The 27,690-nt window shown below is 38.0% G+C and overlaps 1 protein-coding gene across 1 annotated transcript in view; it reads left to right on the forward strand.

The window, feature by feature from the left end:
• Positions 1-662: 662 nt before the first annotated feature.
• The window catches only part of LOC144655307 (sushi, von Willebrand factor type A, EGF and pentraxin domain-containing protein 1-like), a 47,170-nt gene continuing 20,142 nt past the window's right edge, over positions 663-27,690 (forward strand). The window contains exons 1-14 of the mRNA XM_078515528.1: positions 663-1,398; positions 3,133-3,294; positions 4,942-5,103; positions 5,226-5,414; positions 6,739-6,924; positions 7,126-7,338; positions 13,985-14,278; positions 17,688-17,936; positions 18,813-19,025; positions 20,737-20,984; positions 21,503-21,818; positions 23,619-23,780; positions 24,644-24,805; positions 26,425-26,586. Coding sequence (XP_078371654.1) covers positions 693-1,398; positions 3,133-3,294; positions 4,942-5,103; positions 5,226-5,414; positions 6,739-6,924; positions 7,126-7,338; positions 13,985-14,278; positions 17,688-17,936; positions 18,813-19,025; positions 20,737-20,984; positions 21,503-21,818; positions 23,619-23,780; positions 24,644-24,805; positions 26,425-26,586 — 3,424 coding nt within the window. The 5' untranslated portion in view covers positions 663-692. The remainder of the gene's footprint in view (positions 1,399-3,132; positions 3,295-4,941; positions 5,104-5,225; positions 5,415-6,738; positions 6,925-7,125; positions 7,339-13,984; positions 14,279-17,687; positions 17,937-18,812; positions 19,026-20,736; positions 20,985-21,502; positions 21,819-23,618; positions 23,781-24,643; positions 24,806-26,424; positions 26,587-27,690) is intronic.

Consider the following 27,690-nt stretch of genomic DNA (forward strand, 5'->3'; position numbering starts at 1 on the left):
GTGAAAATTTTTGCCACAGATTAAAAACTACAACTTACTTTCACAGTTAAACGGAAATAATAGGAAACGATTTTTTCTTCGGTTTTATTTTTTTGCAGTTAGCGCGATGAACGAACTAACGTGGTCAGCTTTTGTCCCTGTTTTATTTCCTAGATGGTAATTTTTACCTAATTTCGTCACGCAGTTGTTTGCAAGTGGAAGTAAAATCAATAGATGGATATTTATTAATTACCTTTGGATAAAGAAAATTATGCACTTAATACGGATACGATATTCGAGACTGCTGCTATTATTGTTTTTTGGTTTGTCTCAATTTTAGAAACCGAAAAAACATGAACTGAACAGGCAACAATGCTAAATGTCAAAACCACCATTTCTATAAAAAAACACATCCAGTCTCTTTTTTTATTGAAACTCGATCACAACCTGTAGTAGCACTTTATAAAGCCCCTGAGGTAAATCGCCTAGGTCATAAACGTGACTTGTCAAGAATTATTAGTCACTGTACAAACACATTGTACAAACACATTTTCACGAAATGAAGTCTCTGTGAGAATTTCACATTTGCTATCGAAGAGATTATGTGCTCAGCTGCTGAAAAGGTCTCTGTAATCATTATACACAGCTGAGTTTTCATGAACAACTCTCAGAGTTAAGTATAGCTCTTCACCGGGAGACCACTGTTCAAAACTATGTGGAAAATGGTTTTCCTCCCGATCGTAGTTTTCCTTCTGATAAATGTTCAATTTGTCACCTCGCAAGATTGGCTAGAGAGGTCAAAAGAGGAACTTATAAACCTGAGAAATGAAATACACACCTTCGACAATTCCATATCCGATATTGTGTTCTTAGTGGACGCGTCGGGCAGTTTATCGAATGGCAACTTCAACCAAGAAAAAGCGTTCGTTAGGAACTTGCTCAACGAGATTAGCGTAGGCATGCAAGCAACCCGAGTCGAGGTGATTCCATTTGCAAGTACAGCAAGCAAATTTATTACACAAATTTCAGCCCCAGCAGTTACCAAAAACAAGTGTACATTTAACGATGAGTTTGACACGCTGGACCGCAGCATCAACGGTTACATGACGAACATGAAGGAAGCGTTTGAAAACGCCTGGGAAGTTTGCCTCAATAACGCGTTGAAGAGAGTGCCGCTTAATCAAGTTAAAACTGTCGTTATTCTCCTCACCGATGGCAAATGGAACAGGCCTTCCAGTGACCCCAGCCCAGTTTCACTAGCAGAAGACCTGGTAGCGCAAAATGTGGAGGTTTTTGCCATAGGTGTTGGGAACGTTGACTTTGGCAACCTCCAAAGTCTTGTCGCTGATCCAGACCAGCACGCATTTCATTTGGAAGACTTTGACCAGTTTGCTGAACTTGCGACGTACATCAGAGGAGGTAAGTCAGTCATTTTTTGTCTAACCACAACTGGTTTGAAATCGCGAAAAGAACTGATAAAAGAGATTTCATTTCAAGTGATGGAGTCGTAGTTATTGCTAGAAAGCACCAAACTAGAAACAGAGACGTTTTTGTTGCATGATGTAGTACTTAACAATATAAAAGTTTAGTTTAGCTTTACCTCTTGTTAAATCTTCGTTGATAATATAATTAACTGTGGTAAAATTGCAAATAAAAGGGACTGGTAGATTAAACGCTAACCAAAAAATACAGTGAAATTGGCTTTTGAAGTTTTTGTTAGCAGTAGCAAAAAAGTTTCAGATAATAATGTTACAATGACTTTAAAACGTGGCGCTCTTGAGATATTTTTTATATGCAAATTTTTCTTTTTGTGGCAGAGTAAATGCTGATGTAAATTCCAAAGTTTCCATTGCTACAACTGCAAATATTTTGTCACGAGCCAAAAGCCCTAGTTGACCTTTTTCCTATTTTTAAATTTAGAAATGTTTGTGTTGAACTTATGATTTACTGTTAAACATCTTTGGATAAATAAACGTTATCAACGTTTTATCGTGAGGAATCAGACAACATTTTGGATGTGTTTCTGGAAAAGCCGAATTGAAAAGAACACGGGAAAGTGTCAATTTCTTTATTTCTAATAGATTTCGGATCATTACCGGCTAAATAACACATGATGAAGTGTTTGATCGCAAAAAGTATTCCCTCCCCCTCTGAAACTGCATGAATTAATGCAGAAAGTTTTAGATACTGACTGATAGCCAAGTAATATATTTAAACCCAACTGGCCACAAAAATGTAAAAGCCGTGGTTGGGCAGTAAGTTGACCCAAGTGTTGTTCGTCAATTTATTTATTATGAAGATGTAATCCTACAAAACGAACAGTTTGTGTTGCAAGATCTTGCAATTAAAGAGATTAAGCTTCACGTTTGTTTTTGCCGCGAAAGGCGCACCCCCTCCCCCCCCCCCCCCCCAAAAAAAAAAAAAACCTCTTACCGTTTGCCGTTCGTCGCTTGTAGCTCAAAGTGAGAAATTTGGTTTTTGGTGTGAATAAGTAAATTATTTTCGATTTTTTGGATGAATTTACTCAATGATTAGAGCAAACTGAAAAAAAAAAACGAAATCAGCAGCATTCTGACGTTTGCTGTTAGATTGTGAGGCTTGATTTGTCTAACAACAACAATAATAATAATAATAATAATAATAATAATAATAATAATAAACATCCATGATCACTATCAATATTTAATATTTTTTCACTAATTCCTTTATAAACTCTGCCACGATTTCAACATTGTAGTAATTGAATAATAAAATTCTAGTAATAATTGAATATCAAACTGAATATCACATTTTAGTAATAATCGAATATCAAAACCTAACGTCCTACAAGTCCTCTTTCAATGTCAAAGTCTATCTTATGATGTTGAGATTTACTCTCCTCAGTGAACGCGATCCCCTACGGCATAGGAGGGATGTTCTCAGAATGGCATAATAATAATAATAATAATAATAATAATAATAATAATAATAATAATAATAATAATAATAATAAAAAGCCGTGGTTGATAATGTTGGTGATGATGTTGATAATAATAAAAGCTATGGCTTCATGGCAGTGAATTGAGACAAAATTGGCAAAATGCTCGCAAAATAGTAGTTTGGATTTCGAATATCATTTCAAAAGTAACAACATTCTATTTTTCTTGTCATTAGATCCTTATGAACTTGTATGGCAAACAGAGGATGTGAGCGCTGACAAATGTAACAACAACTGCGACCCGCTGGCCGCTTGTTCGTGTGGTTTAGTGTACGGAGACTACAAGTGCTCATGTCCGAAGGGATATTATGGGTCTGGAGAGGTTGGCCAGTGTACCGGTAAGTAGATATGAAATGTGTCAGAGTTAAAAGGCAGTAATAATAAGAAAAAAAATCAAGAGTTGATAGTTCACGTAACGTATTTTCTCCATTAAACGCCGGGTATTGAATAAACGCCGGGTCTCCAAGACAAAGTTGAAAATAGGCCCCTCAGGTATTAGCATATTAGGCATATTAGCCAGATACATTTTTGTCAAAAATAACGAATAAAAAACATTGCTTAATGAAAATCGGGCTCGAATAAACTGCAGAAGTCAAATAAACGCCGGGTCCACCAGGCAACAGCAACAACAGCAACAACAGCAGCAGCAGCAGCAGCAGCAACAACAACAGCAACAGCAACAGCAGCAACAGGAGCAGCAGCAACAGCAGCAACAGCAACAGCTGTTAGTGTTATTTGTTTGTTTGTTTGTTTTTTTTTTCTTTTACTGTTTGTAACGTGAGTTTCTGCAAATAAAAAAAAAAAACAACAACAACAGCAGCAGCAACAGCAACAGCAACAACAGCAACAGCAGCAGCAGCAGCAACAGCAGCAGCAGCAACAACAACAGCGACAGCAACAGCGACAGCAACAGCAGCAGCAACAACAGCAGCAGCAACAGCAACAGCAACAGCAGCAACAGCAGCAACAACAACAGCAGCAACAGCAACAGCAACATCAGCAACAACAACAGCAGCAGCAGAATGAAAAAGCAACAGCAACAACGGCAACAGCAACATCAGCAGTATATAACAGTATTTTAAAATGGTTAAATGCACAATAGAAGACGTACTCTTAAACATAATAGTATATGATCCTTACCCTAACTACTTCACTTGTCAGATGAACCAAATTGTTTCACTATTACTCAAGTATGTTAAATGGTTTCTGTTTAACAAAGAGATTCCATTTTGCCGTGCGTCTGTTTAGTTATAGATCACAGATGACCTCAAAATTTCTGATTAAGCTGAATTCTTTTTGTTTTGTTGTGGCCCTGCGAGTTTTGAAAAACTTTGCCGGTTATTGTATAAATTTAAATAGTTTTGTAACGTAAATGAACATTGTATTAGGGAATGTAATTTAGTATGTATGTGTTTAATAACGCATTAAAAAATATATTTGTTTGGTTGATGTAATATTTTGGTTCTTTCTAAATATGATTTGGTTTTTATGGAACTTAACGGGGGTGACCCTTAACTTCAAAATGGTTGTTGTGGATGCCTTCTAACCGTCACATCTTGGGCTCCCATAGTATCCTGTGTTTAGTTTTCTATTGGAGAAATGCACTCTACCTGTGGTGTTGTTTTCAACGGGGAAAATATAAACTGGGAGAGTTTTTAGGGGTTTTGTGTTCTGGTCACCTGACTTACCAAATATGGTCATGACTACCGAAAATGAAGACAGTCTTCAATAGAGTAAACTGTCCAAAAACGAACCCATGATACTAAGGGAGCCCAAGATATGACGGTTATAAGCCATCCATGTTAGCCATTATGTAGTTAATGGTCACAACCGTTAAGCTTACGCTATTAAGTAGTGCGAGAATAACCATAAAATTTCTTCTCGCGCGGGTAAGGATTGAATTACAAGAGAGACATATAATTTCTTTTACATAGGACTATATAGCGTACTTTCTTAATCTCCTTATTTGTTTCTTACCTTCGCAGCATGTCCTCCCTCAACCTACAAGGAATTCCTTGGCTATCAAGAAGACTGTACAGCTTGCCCTGCTAATTCTGGTCACACAAATTACGGCAGCACAGATATCTCGGACTGCAATTGTAATACAGGATATTCAGGGGACCCAGAGAATGGATTAGATTGCACAAGTAAGTAAATATATTGTGTATATCTCTAATTGTGCTCGTTGACTTGACAAAGGATTGATTACAAAACGTTTGTCCTTGGCAAAATGTAACGATTTATATTTCATTTGAACTTGCTTGAACAGTTCGGAGTTGCGACATGCTGACAGCTCCTTCAAATGGCAGCATATTGGGAAACTGCGAGAGCACATACGGGTCCGTATGCGAGTTTGTATGCGACGAAGGATACAAACTAGACGGGAGTGCGACAAGAAATTGTACTATCGACGGGAATAACTACATGGTTTGGAGTGGAACCGTTGTGACATGTCCAGGTAGAAAGAGGGGACACACATGCAAACTAATAAAAAACAAGAACAGAAAGCTTGTATCAGAAGCAATACCGTATGTCCTTAAATAATAAATTATAGTAGCTGGGGCGATTATTTTATTTTTGCACCAATGGTGGTTGGGGAAATTATTCGAGGGGAGGCGATTGATCGAAGGGGCGATTTTTTTCAAATATATATTGCTAGATGGAAGACGTGACGGAAATACTGTGCTTTGTTATCCCATTTACAGTAGTAAAAACATAATCACTTCAAGTGCTCCTGAATACGGGCTTTCTAAGTGTTCTTAATTTGGTGACATCATAAATAATGGAGGAAAATGGTTATGAAGTCTGGCAAAGTTCTCTGTTGTATGTTTTCGTTCGCTATTTTGAAGGGTTGATCCTGCACAAAATCTGACAAAATACAATAGGTGGTTACGTGTGTTCATGCAACTAACCAATAGAAGCATTGCTATTACGTATCTTATGTAAAGTGAATAAGAGCAAAACAAAACGGATGTGCAGGGTCGTGGACCTTCCAACATAAACCTTGGCCTCGTTGTTTGATCTTTTGTTTTTTGCTGGGCTTTCTAATCATTTCCTTCTATTAACTCGTTTTCAGTGTCCATATCGCCGCCACGTTGATTATTTAAGGGAGGTAAGAATGGTTGGGGTGATTATACGAGGGATGCGACTTTTTCTTATATTTTCACCTAAAAGGAGCTACGTCACGGACAACCAATTTTTGAAACATTGGCAGAGTTTTTCTAATTTGTCGCTAGAAATTTGTCTTGATCTTTATCAGTCGAAACCATTCTTGTTTTTTTTTTTTCGCCTTTTGAGTTCTTCTTTGTTGTTTTTCTATGTTAGAAAGCTAATCTGATTTTGAGATTTCCTTCAATTTGAAAGGAATCAGGAAAATGACTTAACTACCGTGACATCAAGTTGCTCCTTTAAGAGAGGAGTTTGGGCTTATTCAAAGGGAGAGCGATTTCTGCTTTCATTCGGCCGAAAATGGTAAATGACAGAAATTTAATTTAAATGTTTTCTTCAAATGGACCCTCGGAACTTAATCTAAACGGTTGCTGGTGAAAGCTATTCTTACTCGCTGGCTGACAGTATTATTTTCACTCGTTGAACCCTGACGCTAAAGTTCATTATAAGGAAACATCATTTGACTGTAGGCAGACATAAATTACTTTTAGTATAATTTTCATGCATTGTACCCTTCACCCTTACATAATGACACCGCTCACTTGGTTTTTATAATTTTTTTCCATAGGGTAAACTAATATTTAATAAGCTTAATTATTTTTTTTATTTTTCAGTTATACGCTGTTCTCCTGTAATTGTGGACTACGCTGACCCTCCCACGGGCACATGTACAGCTGCTGACCTGATATACCAAACACAGTGTAGCTTTCAATGCCCGACTGGCCGCGAACGTGTTGGAAGCGAGACCATTACGTGTCAGTTGGACGAAAGTTGGTCACCTGCCGCTCCTGAATGCGAACGTAAGAAGTTTGTTTTCAAGTGCTGTGCTTATCGAATCGGTTTGCTTGTTGAATTCATTGTTTCTCACGACATGACCAGAACTTTATGATGATAAACAAAATAACCAGATTCCAAACAAGCCGCAATTTTTCACTTATTATCATCTTATGTTTAGTTAAATTAGTACAAACTGTTGATATGGTTTTTATTTAACGTTGCAGTGGTGACATGTCCAAAGCTACCCGAGGTTGAAGTGAGTTATTACACACCAGATACGTGTTACAATGACACCGTTTCGTACTCCACCGTCTGTACATTAATATGTCAACCTGGGTATCACATCAGTAACCAACCATCAGACATACTGTCTGACACAAGAGTTTGTCTATCAAATGGAACCTGGGAGTACAGGGAAACTAAACCAGAATGTATAGGTACACCTTGTAAAAGAATGATTAAGGTCGCGGGGGACACCTACAGCATGAATTAATTTATTAGGCGAAATTTTGCTTGACCTGCATCTTTTAAAACGCTTATTTTACAGATGTTATGGGTGCGATTAAGCTCAAATTTTTCAGAGACGTAAAGAAATGATCATGGAATATTATGAATGTCATCTTTTATTTGGAAGATTTCACTTATCGGCGGTGATATAGCCTCGTAAGTGACAAATTGGGAGAAACATAACTTGGGGGAAAAGTTTGCGGATCGATTAGGAGACATCGCTATGTGATCTTGTCAATAACTGATCAGTCAATACCTCTAGTGTGTCATAACAGAAGCGGATTTTTTAATTTAAAGTTTGCCAGCAAGTTATGATGGTTTAAATGCACAAATTTGAATTTAAAGCTTTCTATCTCTTCTAAAAGTGCTCTTTTAAAATTCCGCTTCTGTTTGACACACTACAGTATTTATAGTTTACCAATCTGCAGTGGCAGGTCATGAAGTTCTATATCCGCACTGAATTCTCTGCCACAAAATTGTCGGAAAAGTCCAAACTTTGAAATTTCCGAAGGAGTCCCGATCAAAACACGGTTTCCAAATAGTAATGATGGAAATTATATTCCACGCTTTTATGGTGAGAACAATACGTTTTCAAAAAAGACATAAACAATTACACACGCAAACACATCAAATCACGCGCGCGTGCTAATATTTTTATGCAAATATATCGTGGTAAAGTTGTCGATGTAAGTCGTTGCACTTCGTGCATACGCTTTAAATAAATGCATAATGATGAGCGTAAGGTGTCCCCCGCGACCTTAAGGAGGCGCGATGTAGTTTTTTTCAGTCGAAGGGTGGTTGTTTTGAAAATTAAAATTATCTAGGAAGCCAATGTTCGATTTTTGCCAAAATACACAATAATGATCAAATATGACACAATTTTAATTTTTTACCCGTCACCTAGTCACAAAGGTTACCATAGCAACGATTGACGTTTTCTTTTGTTCTCAAACAAGCTTGATTTTTTCGAAATCTAGATTGACTCTTGGTGTTTATTATTTGAGATGTTAAAGTTTAGTAGATTGACTAACTGTTGACGACATTTTAGAAAAATCTGTAAGAGCGTTTTCAAGTAAATGAAGAATGAAATTTTCAGAAAAACACAGTTTTAATATAAAAAAGGGGCTTTAAAAGTGTTTCGTATTATTTGAGCACAGTTACTCTCACTGAAATATAAATACTTATACCATCAAAGACCATTAACTAAAAGCGAAGGACTTTTTGCTTTAATTTATTAAAATATATCGACTGCCGATTGTAGGAAATTATGAGAAAATACCAAAAACTTCATTCTTGATTTACTTTAAAACGCTCTTACAGATTTTCCTAAAATTTTGTGTACAGGTAGTCAATCTACTATGCTTGAACAAATCAAAAATTGAATATCAAGAGTCAATCTAGATTTCGAGAAAATCAAGCTTGTTTGAGAACAAAAGAAAACGTCAATAGTTGCTATGGTAACCTTTGTGACAAAGTGACGGGTAAAAAATTAAAATTTGGTCATATTTGATCATTATGGTGTATTTTGGCAAAAATCGAACATTGGCTTCCTAGATAATTTTAATTTTCAAAACAACCACCCTTCGGCTGAAAAAACTACATCGAGCCTCCTTAAGTAGAGACTGTGGTTGTTTAAAGTAAGAGAGTACCGATGCTCGGTATGGCAGAAAAGGACTTAGCGGTCACATAATATTATTATAATTTTATGGATATTATTGTGGATAAAGCTCTCAGTCCAAAAATCAGACGCCCGTGAATAGGCGTGGAAGCAGGTAATTCTCGAACATTTAAGGATAGGTGAGTGCCGCAAGGGTTCCTAAAAACTGATCCTGTTAACGGAAAGAAAACCGAAAATGTTCACCCCATTTTAACAACCAAACCCCAAAAATTGATAACTTAGTATTCTTTGAAGACATATATTTTTCCTTTTGCTGACCATTTATGCACTGTGATGTTAGCAAATACAATTCAAAAAAGCTCTTCATGTTAGGAACAAACCGGGATCATGATGTTTAAAAGGGTCAAAAAGGATACATGACTGAAAACCTTAGAAACCACACCCTCTTCCGCGGCACATACCTATGAAGCACGCATATGGGAGTACAACCCCCGCCCCCCCCCCCCCCCCGACAATTCAACCCCTAGTCAGTTAATGCACAAGCAGCTCAAGTTCACTGTGTGAATTAATTATTAATCGGGCGTGGCCGATTTATATTTTACCCTTTGGGCGTCCTAGACGATAGTCTCCTGTCGGCCAAAAAAGACGATGATAGCCTGGGGCTGCTACAAAACCGCTACGGGTGACGCATACCGCAATGGTTTTCATTTTAGTTTTGACAGGAAATCGTTGCAGGCACACTGGGTCGACTTTTGGGTTAATGTGTAATCAGGTTGTGTTTTTTTGCTTCGGCGGAAAGACAGAGAAAAAAGCTCAAGGGCAAAGTACTAATATTCACCATTGTGAAACTGCACTTACTTTGACAAGTTGAAGTTATTTTTGTAAATGAAAAAGGCAACGTCATTGATGTCACGCAGTGTTTTTTATTTTAGCAAACTAGACGGTTTGCTGGTTTCTGACCGTGAATGGGGGTGTGATCTTGCGGTATATTTTTTGAGCCGGACTCCGCCGTAAAACTTTTTTTATTTAGCAAGAACTGTGTCGATTTTCATTTCTGAACAATTGGTCGTCAAGTCGTTTGTCACAAAGAGTAGAATGTTTGTACAGCATGTTTTCGAATTATTTTAGATTTGGTTAGTAAGACGCTTCTGAAGACCTGAGCAAAACATTGGGAATGTACAGTATTGATAGGAACTTGAATGGAATTTTTCACAAGTTGGATAAAGCTATCAACTGAAAAAATGGACTTCAAAATGAAAACTTTGAATAATGAGATGTTAATTGGATTTTGTTGTAATTAAATTTTATCGCGGATTGGATGCATAATATCACGGCTTTGGAAGTCTTCAAATAATTAGAAAGGTTCCTTTCTCCCTTCTGATCTTATTGTTATTTTAATGTATTGATTATTTGAAAGTGGTTTTCGTTGATAAGAAAAATAAAAAAAACGAGTTTTCACTGAACTGCTTGAAGTATTTTTAGACGTGATAATATTGGCTTAATCAAATTACATTGTGCACCAAATATTTTTTATTCTTTTGTCTTGAAACTTTGAGGAAAATGAGATTTTTGTTTGACAGTAGTGTATGAAAGGCAGTTTATAGAACTGAATAAAAAATAAGAAACATTGATAAAGATTATTTCAAAAGTTTATTTTCCTGATTTTGAAGGGTTTCAGGAGTTTTAAAGAGTGCTGGTAAACGGCTGTATCTTGTTTGTCTCGATTAATAAACAGATTAAAGGATCTTATTAAGTTTCGAACGCTCTAATTTTTGAAAGGTTAAAACAGGTTAAAACCGGGCGGTTTCATGAGTTTTTTGAGTAGAAAGGTACGGTGGTGCTCAATAAGAAATGTTTAGAAAGGAATGACTGTAGTAGCACGTATTTAAGTCGGAGGTTTGCGTGAGTCACGGGGTATAGTATGCGTGAGCTGGATTTCTGGCGTCATAACGGCATGTTTTGTTTACGTGAAAGATACCTGAATTTTTATTTTAATTAAATTTTATCACGGCCTGCATGCATAATGTCACGGCTTTAAAAGTCTTCGATTTCAAAAGGTTGCTTGGTCTCATTTTCGATAAAAAAATTCATCTGAAACATTTTGCCTGTCGTGTGACGCACGTTAATCTGGTTTTGAATAGTTCGAAATTGTGTTTTTAAAGATTTTATTCTTGACTATTATGTAATGCATCAGTCAATTCCAGCAGTGCCCATCCCCCCCCCCCCCCGGGCTAACCCCCGGGCATTAGCATTTCTTTAAAAAAAATTGGCAAATTCCCCGGGGTGGGGATGAAGGAACCGGGCAAATGCCCCGCTCCCGGGTTAATTGTTTTCAATCTCTCGATAGGTGATATAAGAATATAATACAAGTTGTTGCTTCTTAGCAATGAAGAAATATCTAAAATTGAGAAAATATACCTTTAAAAACATCCACGAACATCCACGAGCTTCTCTAGTCATTCGTGAACTAGCTAATCTGCAACGTAGTCCACGTCTTGGCCAATAAACGCCTCCATCACGAATACGCGACTCACTCCACGGTTTTGAAAGTACGTGTCAAATGCCTGGGGGTCAACCCGAGGTACGCAAATGCCCCACCCTCGGGACGGGCAACATTAGGAAATGCCCCGGGGTCCCGGGGGGGCGCGCGACGACGAGGGCCGCGGAGGGGGGGGAGGGGACGGGACGGGGCGGAGGGGGGCCGTCTCACTTTACCCTAAACTTTGACAAAAAAATAAATAATAATGGAAAGATGCCGCAAAAATACTGCAAGACATCCGTGTCTAATGTCTGAATCGAATTGTAAACGTATTGCAAGAGTTTACAATTCTCTTGTAATATGTTTACCTTAAAATAAAGCAGTGAAACGCAATGCGGTGAAATCTACATCTTTTGATGAGAAATTCCGGAAGGGACATCTGTGTTCTAAAAAAATTTGCACAACTTAAAGTTCCTAAAAAAAGACAACATGTTTTGTAAAAATCACAGGCAAACATGATCGGGAAAACAAAAAAGGCCAATGGGTTTTATTCACAAATACAACTTTTTTAAGAAAGAGTTTGTTTTCACCATTCATGAACATGGAAAACACGACAGTGGGATCAAATTACATTTCACACGAAATTTGCATACATTTGAACTTGCAACAAAGAAGTATCTCTGCCGAGACATAATAGTGAAACCTTGCATTAATAATTATTGTATTCTGATCTGATTGTTATTTTTTATGCATTAACTGTTTGAAAGTGGTTCTCATTGATAAAAACAGATTAGTACACGTACAAACGAAAAACCAAGAAAAAAGGATATTGAAAAGGTCAGGAAATGTATGCAAACATTGAATTGAATAAAAAATGCCGAAAATAGCATTTTCAAGCATCTATATTTCATTTTTTTGGCGGGGGGGGGGGGGGGATGCCCTCAGACCCTCCTAGGCGACTCGCGCCTTTGGCGCTCGAAAAGTACCCTGCCGCCTACCTTCCAAAACCATGTTATTGAAAGCCCTGATTTGTGAAAGCTTTAACGCTTATATACTTTTTTTTGTTTTGACGTGAAATGAATTTCCTTTTTATGCCATTCAACTGGTTTGAGCTGATTTTGTTGAAGATTTGTAACGCAATATAAATTTTCAAACCTAAGCTGGGGCTTGCCTAGGCGTGTGTGTTAAAAAGAAGATGACTTCTAGAGCTTACGGAAACTGCGTGACATATGCAGACATCGGACTATCGTTTAACGGTCACCCAAAACCTCCGCTTCGTTGACACCACCCCCTTCCCTCCCCCAAAACGCTGGTGAGGGGGGGGGGAGGTAATTGGAGTAGAAAGCTCGATGGGATAGGGTGGAGTAAAAGACTGCAGGAGAGGGGAGGGAGTGGGAGGATGGGAGTAGAAAGTGAGGGACAGGTGGGGGTGAAAGGCTAATAAGGAGAGGGAAAGGGAGGGAGAATTAAAATCTATGCTTGGTTATATCACGCAACCTTTGACTTCTGTTGTTTTCTCACAAGAACAAAAGTTTAGGCGGGGTTCTTCCTGAATTTGAATGAAATTTTAAGAGATTTAAAGAAGGGATTGAAGAAAAAATGGAAACACCACCAAACAGTTGACCCCCACGCAAGAGCACTCCAGGTTGTCAGGGGACTGTTTGGTGTCCGTCCACTTATTTTTAACTTCAAATTCTAACTGCTTTAAAATCACATTAAATCTCCAATATTTCTTGTTTGTCTAAATTCTACTAATCCTTTGAGAAAATCTATCGCCTCCCAGACATCCCCCAAAATCGCCCAAAAATTAACAAAATACTGCAAAACAAAGATATATGGGATAAGTAAAGCTTTTTTTGGATTTCTTGAAACGCGGCTGAAATGGTTTTCAGTATTTTCCAGCTCTTATACTTTGGGACAGTACTACTATTCTTCGTCAATTGCTATTACAGTAATGGTATGAAACAAATACCTAATCATTGGTCAACAAGTTGTGATCATTTTCTTGACAATAGTAGTTACCTGATAAAGAGTTGTAGTACTGTTTCATCAAATGGCAAGAACTGAATAAAAAATACCGAAATGCGTCAGCCACCAAAAGCGTTGGAAAAATGGTCTTCAGGTAAAACCCCGCCTTTATTAAGTATTGCGAAAAGGCTGCACTTTGCTAATTGTTAAAAATTTATATTTTGTAGTCGTCTAGTTCAATCGTTTGTTACTTCAGAATACCCGGCCACTTATTTACATGTCATTGAATAAGAAAAGAATCTCTTGTGTTATGCCTCGTTCTACAAAAGGTCCCGACACATGTACATGAAGTGGCCGGGTATGCTGAAGTTGCTCCGTCACGTTCGCTTACACTTTTTAAATAAATAATTCACGCAGTGAACTTGGGCCGCCTGTTGTTAATGTGGTTTAAACTGTACAACCTATTCACAAAATTGCAAAAAAGTCACCTCTATCGAATTTCTTTTGTTAGATAATACACCGCCGACATTAACCTGTCCGGACGCAACAATAGAGGTGGGCAACGACGAAGGAAAAAATACTTCCACTGTTAGTTGGAATTTTACGTTTACCGACAACTCGCTAAGGGAGAACCAGCCTGGAATAACTGCAGAGTTATCGTTTACAGTCATTCTGACGATAAACGAAGCTAATGTGTCAACAACTCTTCCTAAGCTGTTAGGGATCGGCGAGAACAGAGTGAGATACGACGTGACAGATAAAAAAAACAATTCAGCCTTTTGTTCTTTTACAGTTGAAGTAAATGGTAAGTAGCCAGGTTCCCTTTTTTGGAAAGAAATTGTTCGGTAACAGTTCATTTCCGGCTAGAAGTCTACATCTCCGGCAATGGGCCTTGGAATATGTCTTTCACGAGAAGGCTATTTTTAGAACGGCCTTTCTGCGGACAGGTAGGCAATTGCATTGAAGAATTTGCCGTTCGTGGCATTTGATTGGCTTACTCGCAAGTCGGGCGAGAAACGCTTAGCTTTCGGTTAGACCTGGTTTATTCGTCTGATTACTTCCTTCGTCTTGAATGCACTTTTAAGCTTCGCCATAGGCAAGCACCGTCTTTCGTCTAATAATAATAATAAAAATGCCTGTTTCTTCAATATTTCTTAACATAGTCACTAAAATGAAGGACCGTCACAAAATAATTAGGACCGCGGCCGACACGAACGAAAACCGTAGTTTTTTCAGAATTTGCAGCAACTATCATATCATGTGCACGCCATCATTTCTTCTCGCGCAAAAGGTTTGTTCTTAGTAAAAATTCTTGGTTTGCATGTGACGTCATAAAACTCTAAACTCAAAATCGCGAGGTGCCCTGAATTTTTGTGTACACTAGAATGAAGATGACCTACAAATAAATCGTTTTGCACGTTCTCAGTCCTGTAGTGTTCTTCGTTTTGAAAATACAGCATTTTGAATTTCCGAATTTTGACCTTGCATGACACGAGGATAGTGGGCGCGGAAAAGCTGTCTGTCTTTTATGGTTTTCAGCACATTAAACCTTTAAAGTATTAGGAGATGTGTTTATGCGCATGTGTAGTAACTCTTGAGCTAAGAGAGAGCACTTTCATCACAAAAAGGAATTTTAAATGGTTTGGCTGATTTGCGCCCGCCATGTTGCTGTACCTAAGTTGTACACCAATACAGCGTTTCCATACAAAGCTCTGTAAAGTTGCTTGAAACATTTTAACTCAGAAACGGCGTACTGCAGAGACCTGGAAATTTGAGAATGTTTTCCTGTGCTAGCCTTTATAACATTTTATTTTCTTTGCTTCCTTTATTGAATGGTTTCCAAAAGACTTATCGATCGCGATTCCATACGATTTCAGCGTTTGGAACTTGGTTGTCCGACTGACCGACACAGACAGCCTCGATCTCATGCAGAACTTAATGGCTTCCATTTCGCGATCGCAGAAACGTTTTGACCGTTTTGTGCTCGAAGAAATGACTTAAATGTGTGTCCGAAGTTAAAACGATGCCGTTAATGTCATGAAAAATGATACAAGGATATCATTCAGGGAAGTAGAGTTTTAGTTAGCAGCTGAAAGAGTGGAAATCGAGCAAGTCGATCCGTTGTTCTGTTAGGTTAACTTGTAAAATGGTTCATAAAATTTCAAATTGTCAGCATTTCATGCAAAGACTGTAAGGATCAATATTGTTTTCATCGCTTCATTGAATTTGCGTGTGTGATATTGTTGTAATACGCAGTAAGTTTTGTTTTGACGAGGAAATCATTTCATATTGATGTTATGCGTGTTGAGTTGTGACCATGAATGATTTTGCATCATGCCTGTATTTTGTGAAGTACTTTGCGTAATTTTAAATGGAAGTGAAACTATTCTACGAAGTTTGTGGCGTTTTAGAAGTAGTTTAGAGCGAAACGATAACAATTCAGGTGAAATAAATAATTATATTTTATGTACATTATAATTTCATTCTATTTGGAGTGAGGGAAACGATCACTAACTATTGCTCATGCATTTGTGTCTTTGCTTATATATGCTTTATGAATGACACATGAAAACGCCAGGATTGATTTCAGTTTGCTTTACATTTATTTTGATATCAATGAGCTTTTGCCATTCCGCTCATTATTTGAGGTTCTTTTTACCCTTTGGGGAACATCCAAATCACATCCTCGTCACTCCCAAGACCTTCCATGATTCTACTTAATAATATCAAGAACTGCTACAATCTACAATGTTTTTACTTTACTAAAACCCTTCTAATATAAGACAAATTTCAATTTATCCTTGCAATCTTTTCTCCAAAAGTTGCGTGATGGGCTTCCTCTCTCACTCATCCTCTTTGCCGCAAGTGAGGTTCTTTTGCCACTTCCATGCTTTCTTTTTCCCGTTGGTATCTATCCTGGGTCGAACGCATTCCTCTAATCTCTAATTAACAATTAGACTACTCGCCCTCGTTTTCTATGAGCGAATAGCCAACGAGGCGCAGCCGAGTTGACTATCGCTCATAGAAAACGAGGGCGAGTAGTCTAATTGTTTATTAGTAGAAAGTCTAAAGGATTGCAGTCCAAAACCTACAATTTTGTGCACTTTGAAGGCAAAAATCAAGAAAATTTTCCGCCTAAAGTGCTACGCGCGCGCGCGACTGTTCTCTATCGGCGAATAGAAAACAGTGGGAGAACCAATCAGATTCACGGATTTCCAATAGAACACAGCTGAGTTTCTACTAATTACTACTAGAAAACAGCTTTCCTATGCGCTTCACAGACTTGATGGACAGTAAGAAGCAAGCATGTAAGTAAAAACAAAAAACACAAATAGCAGTAGTAAAAATTATAAAAGAGCGCATGCTAAAAAAGTCGCCGTTAAATGGAATAACGTTGACGTTGTTGTTTGGGCGATCAGTGTTTGACATAATAAAACAACGGTTTGTAACTGATCGTAAAAATATGTTAAAAAAACGTATAAAACTAAATTAATTTTCGGTAACTGTCTGCTACCTTCATCAGAGTTAAATCGGTTCAGTTTATGCATAATAAGAATTTTATAAGCCGCCGGTCTCTAGGGATGTTCCCCAATGATTAATATATTTTCGGAAAATGTACACGCTCGTTCACACAGTTAATGTCCCTGATAGAATGTAGCGCTTCTAAGAAAAGGCGTTGTTGATTATTGTTCACATTCTCTCTAAAGGCCGATTTACACGGTACGATTTTGTCGCATGCGACATGCTTGCGACAGGCCTACGACACGAATTGTGTCGTGTAAATCAAACCTACAACTCGCTTACGACTGTCGTAGGCATGTCGTAAGCTTTTCGCATGCGACAAAATCGTGCCGTGTAAATCGGCCTTAAGATTTCCACGTAATCGGGATGAATGTCATGGGCTGTTGTTTCCGCGTGAAATCTTATTGCGCTTTCGTTGTTTGATCATTTTCCAGGCTTATGTTCTGCGCCGCGTGAATTCCATGATATTTTACTAATTTACAAATTGAAACATGGCATGACAACTTAAGAATAAAAAGAAACGCAGTCATCACATTTGTTTAGGAACAACCAAAACTAAAAAAACCCTAAATGAATAATTGTGTAAGGGTTGAAACCTTAACATAAATGTCATTTTTTGTTCTAAAATATGCACGAGCGGCGGAATATCTCCTTTTCTGTTATCGACAATCCTGTTTCTGTGATTCCTGTAGATACTGAGCCGCCAACTTGTGATTTCTGTCCGACGGACATCGCAATTGCCAACGCCACTGAATCTGAAATGAGAGTGAACTGGGAGACACCAGTTTTTACTGACAACTCTGGAGTCCCACCCACAATCAGTAAGAACAGAGACTCTGGTACATTCTTCGCGATTCCAAGTGACTCTGAAGTGCAATATAAGGCCGAGGATGGCAACGGTAACGTGTACACAGGCTGCAAGTTTAGAGTTACTATCGAAAGTAAGTATTTCGCCGTTGATGTGGAATTTTTAAGATAAAAAAATTCGTCTAGCGGAGTTTCCGGCAAATTAAACAATACGATGATCTTTAATAATTATAATAATAATAATAATGATGATGATAATAATAAAAGTAATAATAAAAGTAATAAAATAATCTTAATAAAAATAATCATAATAATAACAACAATAATGTTAATAATAATAAGAAAAATAATAATAATTATAATAATAATTAATTTTTTCGCACTTCACTTTATCTCAGCAAGGTCTTTCAGAATAATGTACTTTTTGTGCCATAACAATAAAATGGAAAATTTCCTTTAGTACTGTGACGTCATTTTCCCGCCAAAAACCGTTAAATTCAAAATACGCTCCTATACGATTATTTGGGATAAAAAGTTCTATCATTGTGCTACATTTGAGCTCAATCGGATAAAACAGCAAAAAGTTTTTCAGAGAGTGCAGCTTCAAGCGCTCTGCTGGCCCGGCGTGATGGTGATGGTGATGGTGATGACGATGGTTATAATAATACATTGGTATATTTTTACATTTAGTTAGGATTTTGCCTTCCTTTTTATCAATTTCCGCGACTTTTTCTGTTTTCTGATAAAATAGAGAAACCCAAGATGGCAGATCCAAATTGGTGGATTTTATTACATTATATGGCGTCAAAACTAATAAAAATTGCGTCATCTTGGAGATAATCTTAGTGCTATCTATCCAATACAGAATAACTTTAATGTGTGTTAATGGAAAAAGAAAACTTAGGCGACCTATCAACGACTCTCCCAACTCCTGGCACTAGGGGATACTGATAAATTAGCTTGAATTACGTTTGTTAAGTTACTTAGTTTAAACTGTCCAATTTTATTAGAATTACAGTGTCCGTTATACGCACCTCCAAAGAACGGCTCTTTGACTTGCAACACGATTGGAGAAGACAAGTACTGTCAGGTGCAGTGTCAAAGTGGCAGCGATTTTGTGTTCGATCCTCCTTTGTATTACTACTGTGGTGGAGGAGATTGGCCTTTCTACGCCATATCTGGTCAAAATTACTCAACTCAATTACCATGGCCAGATTGTTCAAGTAAGTATTTGTTTTAGTAATAATAGTATAAAAAGTAATCGAAACTGCACTTGCTACAGTTTGAACATTTATTAATATATTTGTTTTTTACCAAAGGCGTAATGAACATTGGTGAATGTTCACTGTTCGAGCCTGAGGCGAGTTATTGTTTTAGTATAATCATTTTTTTAAGGTGAGCACAAGAACTACAAAAAAGAAAGAAACATGCACGGAAAAAAACACGCCGTTGGCGCTCACTTGTATACGTAAATGCACGCTATGCACCAACACTATGAATAAGATCAGACATTCCGTTCTGGGTCTTCGGTCGCTGCGTGGTAAATTCTTTGACGTCTTCAAAAATTCTTCCGTCGCCAGTCTCTGGTTTTTTTTCGAAGAGTTTAGGTATACATATAGAATGTCGAGTTTGAGGGAATAATTTGGTTCGTCAACATGTTAGAAAATCCCGCAAAATCTAAACCGAGCTGAACGAAAAATAGAGCGCGCTGCCGGCTTTTGACGGGAAACTTGGAAGCTGTGATGAACGCCGGGAATCTTTCGTGCAATACATTGTATTCCCCATGGAATACCGCAGAGTATGCAGCTGCTTTCTACGCTCCTGATTGGCTGTATTCTTCAAGGCACGAGTATGTTTGTATATATACACAAATAAAACGAACTAAATTTTACATTTTGTTAAAACAGGCAGGTCTCCGGATCTGCGTATTGTAGTTTTGCGTCTAGGAAACTTCAATTTTTCTTAAACCTTTCTTGGCATTTTGAGCCCCCCAAAACGTTTTATTTCCCCTTCTTTTTGTCTGCAAACAATCTATTAGAGTATTTGCTCTTGCAAACAATTTTATTCAGGATTTTTATTCGCCCCCCCCCCCCCCCCCCCATAAAAAAATGGTCCATCCTTAAATGCTTGAACAGCATTTCTTCAGGAAAATATTTTTTGTCCAAAGGCCTCGATAGTAATTTTCCAAAAGTGTCAAGTTTTAAATTTTTTGGAGCTTGAGTAATGTCTGTTCTCCATGTTTACTTGCCTGGATGACGAAGTCGGCGTGGCTAAGTGACCAAGCCTTGAAATGTTTTATTCACTTCTCGCAGGGTGAATATATCGTCATAAACGAGTTTCTTGACCAATCCACCTCTGAAAATTATACTAAAGCTATAAATTACATTTACGCTGAAGTTTCATATCAGTGGAATCGCAACAAGCCCGTAGTTATAGCTCAGTCAGGTCATATCGTCCTTTGTACCAGGGTGTTAAAGCAGAATCGGGGTAGTATACCGTAAAATTCCGATCGAATTAGTAACAACCTTCTTTACTTTCGAAAATATCAACTTTTCCCCTTCCCTTTTGGAGGGTCGTCATTCTTGTTTTACGCTAATACGCACTTACAGATTTTTCTAACATTTTGTCTACAAGTAGTCAATCCGCTATAATTTAACATACAGTAATTATTTAAAAAATGACTACCAAGAGTCAATGTAGATTTCGAAAAAATCAAGCTTGATTGAAAAAAAAAAAAACGACAATCGTTGCTTTGGTAACCTTTGTGACTAAGTGACCTGTAGAAAATTAAACTTTTGTCATATTTCATCATCGTGGTGTATTTTGGCAAAAATTGAACATTAGCTTCCTAGATAGAACCTCCTTAATAAATTTGAAATTATTGTAAACTATTTTGCACTACGATCAAGAATTTCTTTTTTACTACACCAACAGCAACTGCGAACCCTAGCTGGTTAAAGGTAACCTCTTTTCCAAATTTCTTCTACGACGGAGACTGTAATGATCCCAACGTACAAGCTACCATTAAGCAGAATTTCCTCGGTCTTATGACTAATAATTCAATTGTCCCACCATTTTTCTGCGCGTGGAAACCGGACGAATGCAACGAAGACACTTTGGAAGTATATTGTGGCGAAATCTCGGCCCCAGAAAGAAGACGAAAGAGACGCTCTGTCCGTGAGGTATGGGGCTGTAAAATATTTATTGACTGCTCAGGAAGAGCGTTTTAGGCTTGAAACCAAGTATTCGGTTCCCCAACTGAAACACTTCATTCTATGGCCTTTTGCCTCACGATTCCTCGTAAACACACGAGACGTTTTCAACTCAAGTAAATTTTGATTTTATTGAGTTGAAAACGTCTTAAAAGTTGAAAATGCCTTAAAAGGCATGACTCTTAGGGGGTGATCTATCATCTATGGCTTTAGCCATGGCAATCTGAAGTTCGAAAATTGCCATGGCAATCTGAAGTTCGAAAATTTTGTCAATTCAATTCATGTGAAAAGGAAATTAGGAAGGTAGCTAGGAAAGAATAAATAAATTCTGTTGTTGTATATTTTTAAATCGTCATGTCAGTCTGTCTGTAAATTAATCTCTTTGTATTTAATTCATTCAGTTGGCTGATGTTTTGTTGTGTAGCCCAAGTAAACGTCTTCCACAACTGCATCTATCGACTATTAACTTTATTTCCTGTGATTTTAAGGTTACCATCAAGTATGATTACATCAAGCGAGATACTGGTCTCACCCAAGGAACCAACGACCAGGCAGGCCAGGACGCGTATAATCAAGCAAAACAAGATGCCGAAACGGAGAGAACAGAGGTGTATGACGGCCTTCAAACGGTTAACTGGGTAGAATATCAGGCATCATCAGGTCTGGAGCTTAAAGACCAAAACGTTGACAACTTTAACCTCGGACCGGTTGAAGCGTATTGCTCAGAAGACGGTGCAATAGTTGAAAAATGTGAGCCGAGTGACGTCACTTGCAACAAGGACACGGGGTCAGTCACAAAATGCAGTAAGTACATAAGAACTTCCATTACACACATTGATTTCCGTATAAATAAGTGCAGCATTACTAAGAATGACTGTTAATTATAGCCATAATTTGCGTCATTTTTCTGTTAACTTTCAAATTGAAGGAAGCCTCAAAATGATAGCGGAGCTCCTGCGCGCAATGCGCGCCAGCGGAGCACCATGGGTAAGGAAATTTGGCAATCCCATGAAGCTGAAAAATGTTGGTTATGACGTCAGCGTACGGTCCCTGCCCGCCCACCGTACAGACTCTCTGCAGGGAGGGGGGGGGAGCCCCAAGGCAACCCGACCGGAGGGAGAGTCAATGCATACCATCTTGTGAGATCAAGGACTGTTCAACGACTTACATCTTGATATTGGACATCCACGTTATGGTCAATTGATAGCTTTATAAACAAGGTATCCACTCACCAGTATCACATGACCATATCGCGGGCTCAGGTTAAGAGCTCATGGGATCACGTGTTTTTTATGAAATTACCCCCTGGCAGAGTTATTTTTTCCGTTGGATCGCGTGCTCAAGTTCTCTATTTTTTCTGTTCTCTAACGGCTAGTGACAGGATTTGGGCAGCGAAATTTTTACGATTGGAGTTGACAATTTATTTTGGCTATGGACAGGGTTTTCAATGGTTAAGAACAGACAAAAACAGAACAGGCAAAAAATGTATATTAGTTTTCTAACAAAGAAAAAACAACAAAGGAGTAAAAAAACGCAAAAATTACCGAGGATGGTTTCTACTGACGAAGATTTTAACGGATTACAATTGACAAACTTGAAAGATGTGTTGTCCGTGATGTAGCTCCTTTAACACATCGTGCTCAGCGATGTTTGTCCCGAGGAACACAGTTGCTTGCCGCGTAAAAGAAACGTACATATTTCGTCCTAGTTTGAACAATAACTTTTCTATATAGCCCGTTTTCCTTTTATGACGTATTACGACAGAACCGTGGATGACCGTCTGCAGAGAGAGGGGGAGCTAAAGGGGTAACATTTAGCCAATTGGCGACCGTAACGACTAGGCTCTTACCGAAATTGCTCGTAAAAAAAGCATTAAATGCTAAAAGAAGTGCTCGTTTTTTGCCAAAAAAGTGCTAAAATAATGCTAATTTTTTTTAAAAAGTGTTCGAGGGTCACATAAAAACGCTCATTTTTTTCGATTCTTTTAAACATAGAATATTACATTTTTCAGATTTTCAGTTACATTTTTTAACAAAAAACGGTAGCGACCAATGTTTGATGTCAGAGTACGCTCTCGAGCTATCTCTGCCTTGGCTGGCTGACTTCCATTTTTCCTCGATGTAAACGTGGATGACGTCATCTTGGAACGAGTGTGATGGACTGGGTTTCTAGAAGGCAACCGCTGACCTATTAAACCTATTCCCCAGGCCTCCTTGGCTCCTTTGACTAAAATGAGGGCATAATGCATCTTTGGACGCCATAAATAAATTCAGATTGTGCTTTTTAACACAAAATTATATAAAATAATGGTCAGTCGAAAATCCAAAATAATGCTAGCAGTGCTTTTTGGGATAAGATGTAAAAAAAAAAAAAATGCTCGCGAAGCTAAATAATGCCAAAAAAGTGCTATCGGTAAGAGCCTAGTAACGACCCAGCAAGGTTTCAACGCCGTACCTTTGTATAATTTATCTACGCGCTGCCTTTGAGAAACTGTGATTTATTGTAGTGTTGTGGTGTTATAAACTCGACAAAAGAAACAGAAAATGTTTACATTACTGGAACAACGAGTTAACTGAAGAATGAAACGATGACTTTTCGTCTTAGCCCGCTGTCCCGTTGGGACATATTACGACAGAAGCGCGGATGACTGTCTGCTGTGCCCAGAGGGTCAGTACAGTCCTAATGAAGGCGCCCTGGCATGTGAACATTGCCCAGAAGGGACATGGACTATAGGAGAAAGGCAATCGAACTTTACGGCTTGTACAGGTAACTGTTTCTGTCTTTTCATCATTGCGACTATTTAATAAAACGCTTCAAAAGGCAATTAAACGGTATTGATAACAACAAATTTTCATACGCCATCTTTTTGGCTTTTGAATTTATACTTGAAACTTTTTTCCATGACGCCGTGACTCGCTACTTTAGAGATGTATGTTTTCTTTCGAGTATTTGCCGAAAACGCCGGTATTCAAAATTTTGCTCAAGCTGACATTTTACCTATGGCTGAATCTATTTCTTAATTAGGCCGCTTTCAAAACCTTTCATGCAAAAGTGTGTTTTAATTCCGCAATCTTTAATGAGCATTTTTTTTGGCCACGCCTCACAAAGACTCAAAACCACCAAATTCACTAATTTGATTTTGATTTGCCGTGGGGAAGTTATAAACAAACAAAAAGTAAAAAGGCTTGTTCTCTGCTCCTGAAAATACTAAAAGTCAAAAGCACTCAATACAGCACTAAAAGCGGCAAAAACGCCTACAGTAGTATTCTCTTAGTCAAGGGAAGAGGCTAGATAATTTCAAACAGACCTCCGCCATTTATCAGTTTTGTCCAAATTTTTCATCACCATTCGGACATTAAGAAGCGAATTTAATTTCCTTGTTTTGCCATATAATAAATATCTTATTAACCTAGCTTAGACGGTCTGTATCGAAGTATCTTGGTCAAGATTCTCCCAAAAAGACCTCCTGCTAGGTTAATATAAACTAATTAATGCCGGAACATATTAATTACGTTTTCAAATATAGAAAACATTTTGTACCAGTTATCATAGGAAAAAGGTCATTCAGAAAAGGCTTTCTCAGTGCATTAGTTCCGTTACTAATATCTTAATTCATCTGACTTTTCCAGATGAATGTGGTCCTGGATTTTTCTCTTCAACTGGTATAGCCAAGTGCTTCACTTGTCCTACTGGAACCTACTCTTCAGAGCAACGAAACAAAGCCTGCACAGATTGCCCAGCAGGCACTACGACTGTCATAAGCGCAGCCAAAGGAATTGAAGATTGTGGAAGTGAGTGCTTCCAGATTAATTTGCTTTGGGCCTTAAAGGGACTGTGTCACGGAGTTTAGCCAAACTTAGGCATAGGAAATGACCATCAAATTTGTTTAAATGTATAAAATAACCTCTTAAAACAGTGAAGGAATATTTAGATAACACACCAAATGCAAAAGAAGGTACGGATGGCCGAAAGTGTCGAAGATTGAAACGGATTGCGATGTGGGCTTTTGAAATATGGTCCGGCGGAAAAGTTTTCAAAGTTAATCTTGTCTGCTTGTAACTTTAATTTATGACGCCCGGGAGACACATGTAGCTGCAAGGAAGCTATGGTTTTGTCATTTAGTATCAAAGAATTAATTTCTTTGCAAACATTTAGTTTCATAGCGAATATGTGGAAAAATTTAATAACATAAGATTAACTTAGCCGTGACACAGTCCCTTTAATTACCTAATTCAATTCATTACCAGGTCAGACATTTTGATAAAAAAAAATACATCCATTTTTAATGTCCTGTTTGTGTGATAAAAATGACTAGCTTCTGTAGTATTAATACATAGAGGATATTACACGGCGGCGCGAATATATGAATTTTATTTTCGGGTGGTAAAGCAATATTTTACGAATGAGCGCAGCGAATAAGTAAAATATTGCTTTTCCACGAGAAAATAAAATTCATATCTTCAAGCCGCCGTGATATATTTTTTTATTATATATACAAACATCATGCATGAAGTAAAAGTAAAAACATTTTTATTCATCAAGAGGTTAAACACGATCGACGGCTAAATATAACAATTGAGCAATTAAATTGCCAATCTAAAAGGCAAAATTTCTCGAGCTGAAGCTTTCAGAAGATGTATATCGTAAATGTAAAAACAGTCTGTTTATTAGCTTTCATCAATGTCAATGATAATATATAATTCACCGTTTTGAAATCTGTTTCTGCTCAAACTCACCGCTTTTCTGTTTTTGTTTTTTTGATCGCAAAGTCTTGAGGTTCGGCAACTGAAATGTCTTGATTTTCCCTCCCTTCGTCTTACTCTCCACAAGCAAGAAGCTCTTTTAAATAACTTTAAGTCATGTGAAGTCTTTTCTTCGTGTTAGCATTTTCCTGCTCCTCAGTGAAAGATTTTTTTTTTGGCTTCAGTGAACTTCACGAATCCATAGCTCGCCATTTCCAACCGGCGTTGGCAGCTTTGCACAAACAACCGTGCAAAGGCGGGAAATGACGTCATGGATATCCTCACTAGTGAGGATATGGAAAATACGCCACTACAGTCCCGGATGTAGTTTCCTATGAATTTTACGAGTCCAGTAAAACACTCGCGGCTATATAATAAATACAGTGAATGTTGAGACATTAAACCTGAATTTTCGAAGGATTCGTTCTAATTTGTCATCGTCAACCGAAATAGATTGGATTTAAGCTTATTTAGAAAGGTGCAGTGACCTTTAGGTTGGTACTCACGAAAATTGAAATCACCAGTTTTTATAACCAAGAAAGTACTTTGTACGCCCGGTAAAAAGTATCAGTCAGCACTTCTTGGTAACCCGACTGCAGACCATTCTAACGCAATGTCATCTTAATGCTTGTGGGTCCTTCTCTATTAACAATTTATATCTATGCTAGTGCAATGTGCCCCAGGAACATATTCAGACAATGGAGTGGAACCATGTTTGCCTTGTCCTGCCGGTACCTATCAGACGGATACTGGGAAAACCTCATGTCTACCTTGTCCTGGACAAGAATCTACACATGGCACTGGGGCAAGCTCTTTAGATTACTGTACAGGTGGGAAATCATAGTATTTGTGACAATAGACCATATTCGTGTTCTCGGTATTGGACTGCCCTGGAACTAGCTTGCAATGGAGGCTCATGCGGGGGAGTATCATTAAAAACAGCTTCATGTCATTTGCATTTGAAACAACCTCGCTCCCAGGGCTGAAAAGATTACCCGCATTAGCCTCCATTGCAAGCTAGTTCCAGTCCAATACCGAGAATACGAATAAGGCCTATTAACATCATACCGTCAAATTTGGCCTACAGAAGTCCCTCCTGGTTATGGGTCTGTCAATGTCAGTCGTAGCCTTGTCTACGAATTGCTACAGATGCCTCCAATGTTGCTCAAAAGCTGCTCACTTTTTGGTTGTACTATAGACTTTCGACGTTTGAGATTAAGTGAGCTTAATATACCTGTACACAAGTAATTGACCAAGAAGAAGCGAAATTCTGCCACTGAGATTGCCTATGACGCCAGTTCTTATTTTGTTTTTTATTATGTCACCTGCCGCCGTGCCTTAAATCTTCAAAATAGGCGCCTTTTACAGCGAAATCTCGTTCCCTGATCCGCGTTACCATTGTCAGGCGAAACAGTAGACACGACTGGGCAAGGAAGCCGCTGGTTCCGGGTACGAGATTGCCTAAAGCACGTTAATGTTGGCTTTTTTAAAACATATAACGATAAACACATTAGGAGGTAACAGGGCTACCTTTTATCAAAGCGAAGTGACGTTCAGCTGAATTCTTTACTGTGTATAAATAATGACACTTTCTGATAACGTTACTTTCTGATGGCGATCTACACAGCTTTCATCTTGTTTTAAATGGTTGTCTCCAATGTTTTTGAGTACTTCCCATCAGGTTTTCGTATATTCATCAAATCGTTTTGAAATACGTATAATTTCAGACTGTTTTTTTAAAGACTTTTCTATTGTTGTTTTTTGTTTTTTTGCATTGAAAACAACATAAAAACTGTGCGTCATAAGAAATGTTCCTAAATAAAACGCACTCCAAAAAAAATTCCAAAAAACGTGAAGCGACACGCAGTGAAATTTAAGTTCTTTTGGCATTCCTAGAAGAAGCAAAAGCCTTTTTTTGTTGTTTAAGCCCTGAC

This window comes from Oculina patagonica, chromosome 5 (assembly GCF_052425735.1).
Source record: "Oculina patagonica isolate OP01 chromosome 5, crgOcupat, whole genome shotgun sequence".
Taxonomy (NCBI): Eukaryota; Metazoa; Cnidaria; class Anthozoa; order Scleractinia; family Oculinidae; genus Oculina; species Oculina patagonica.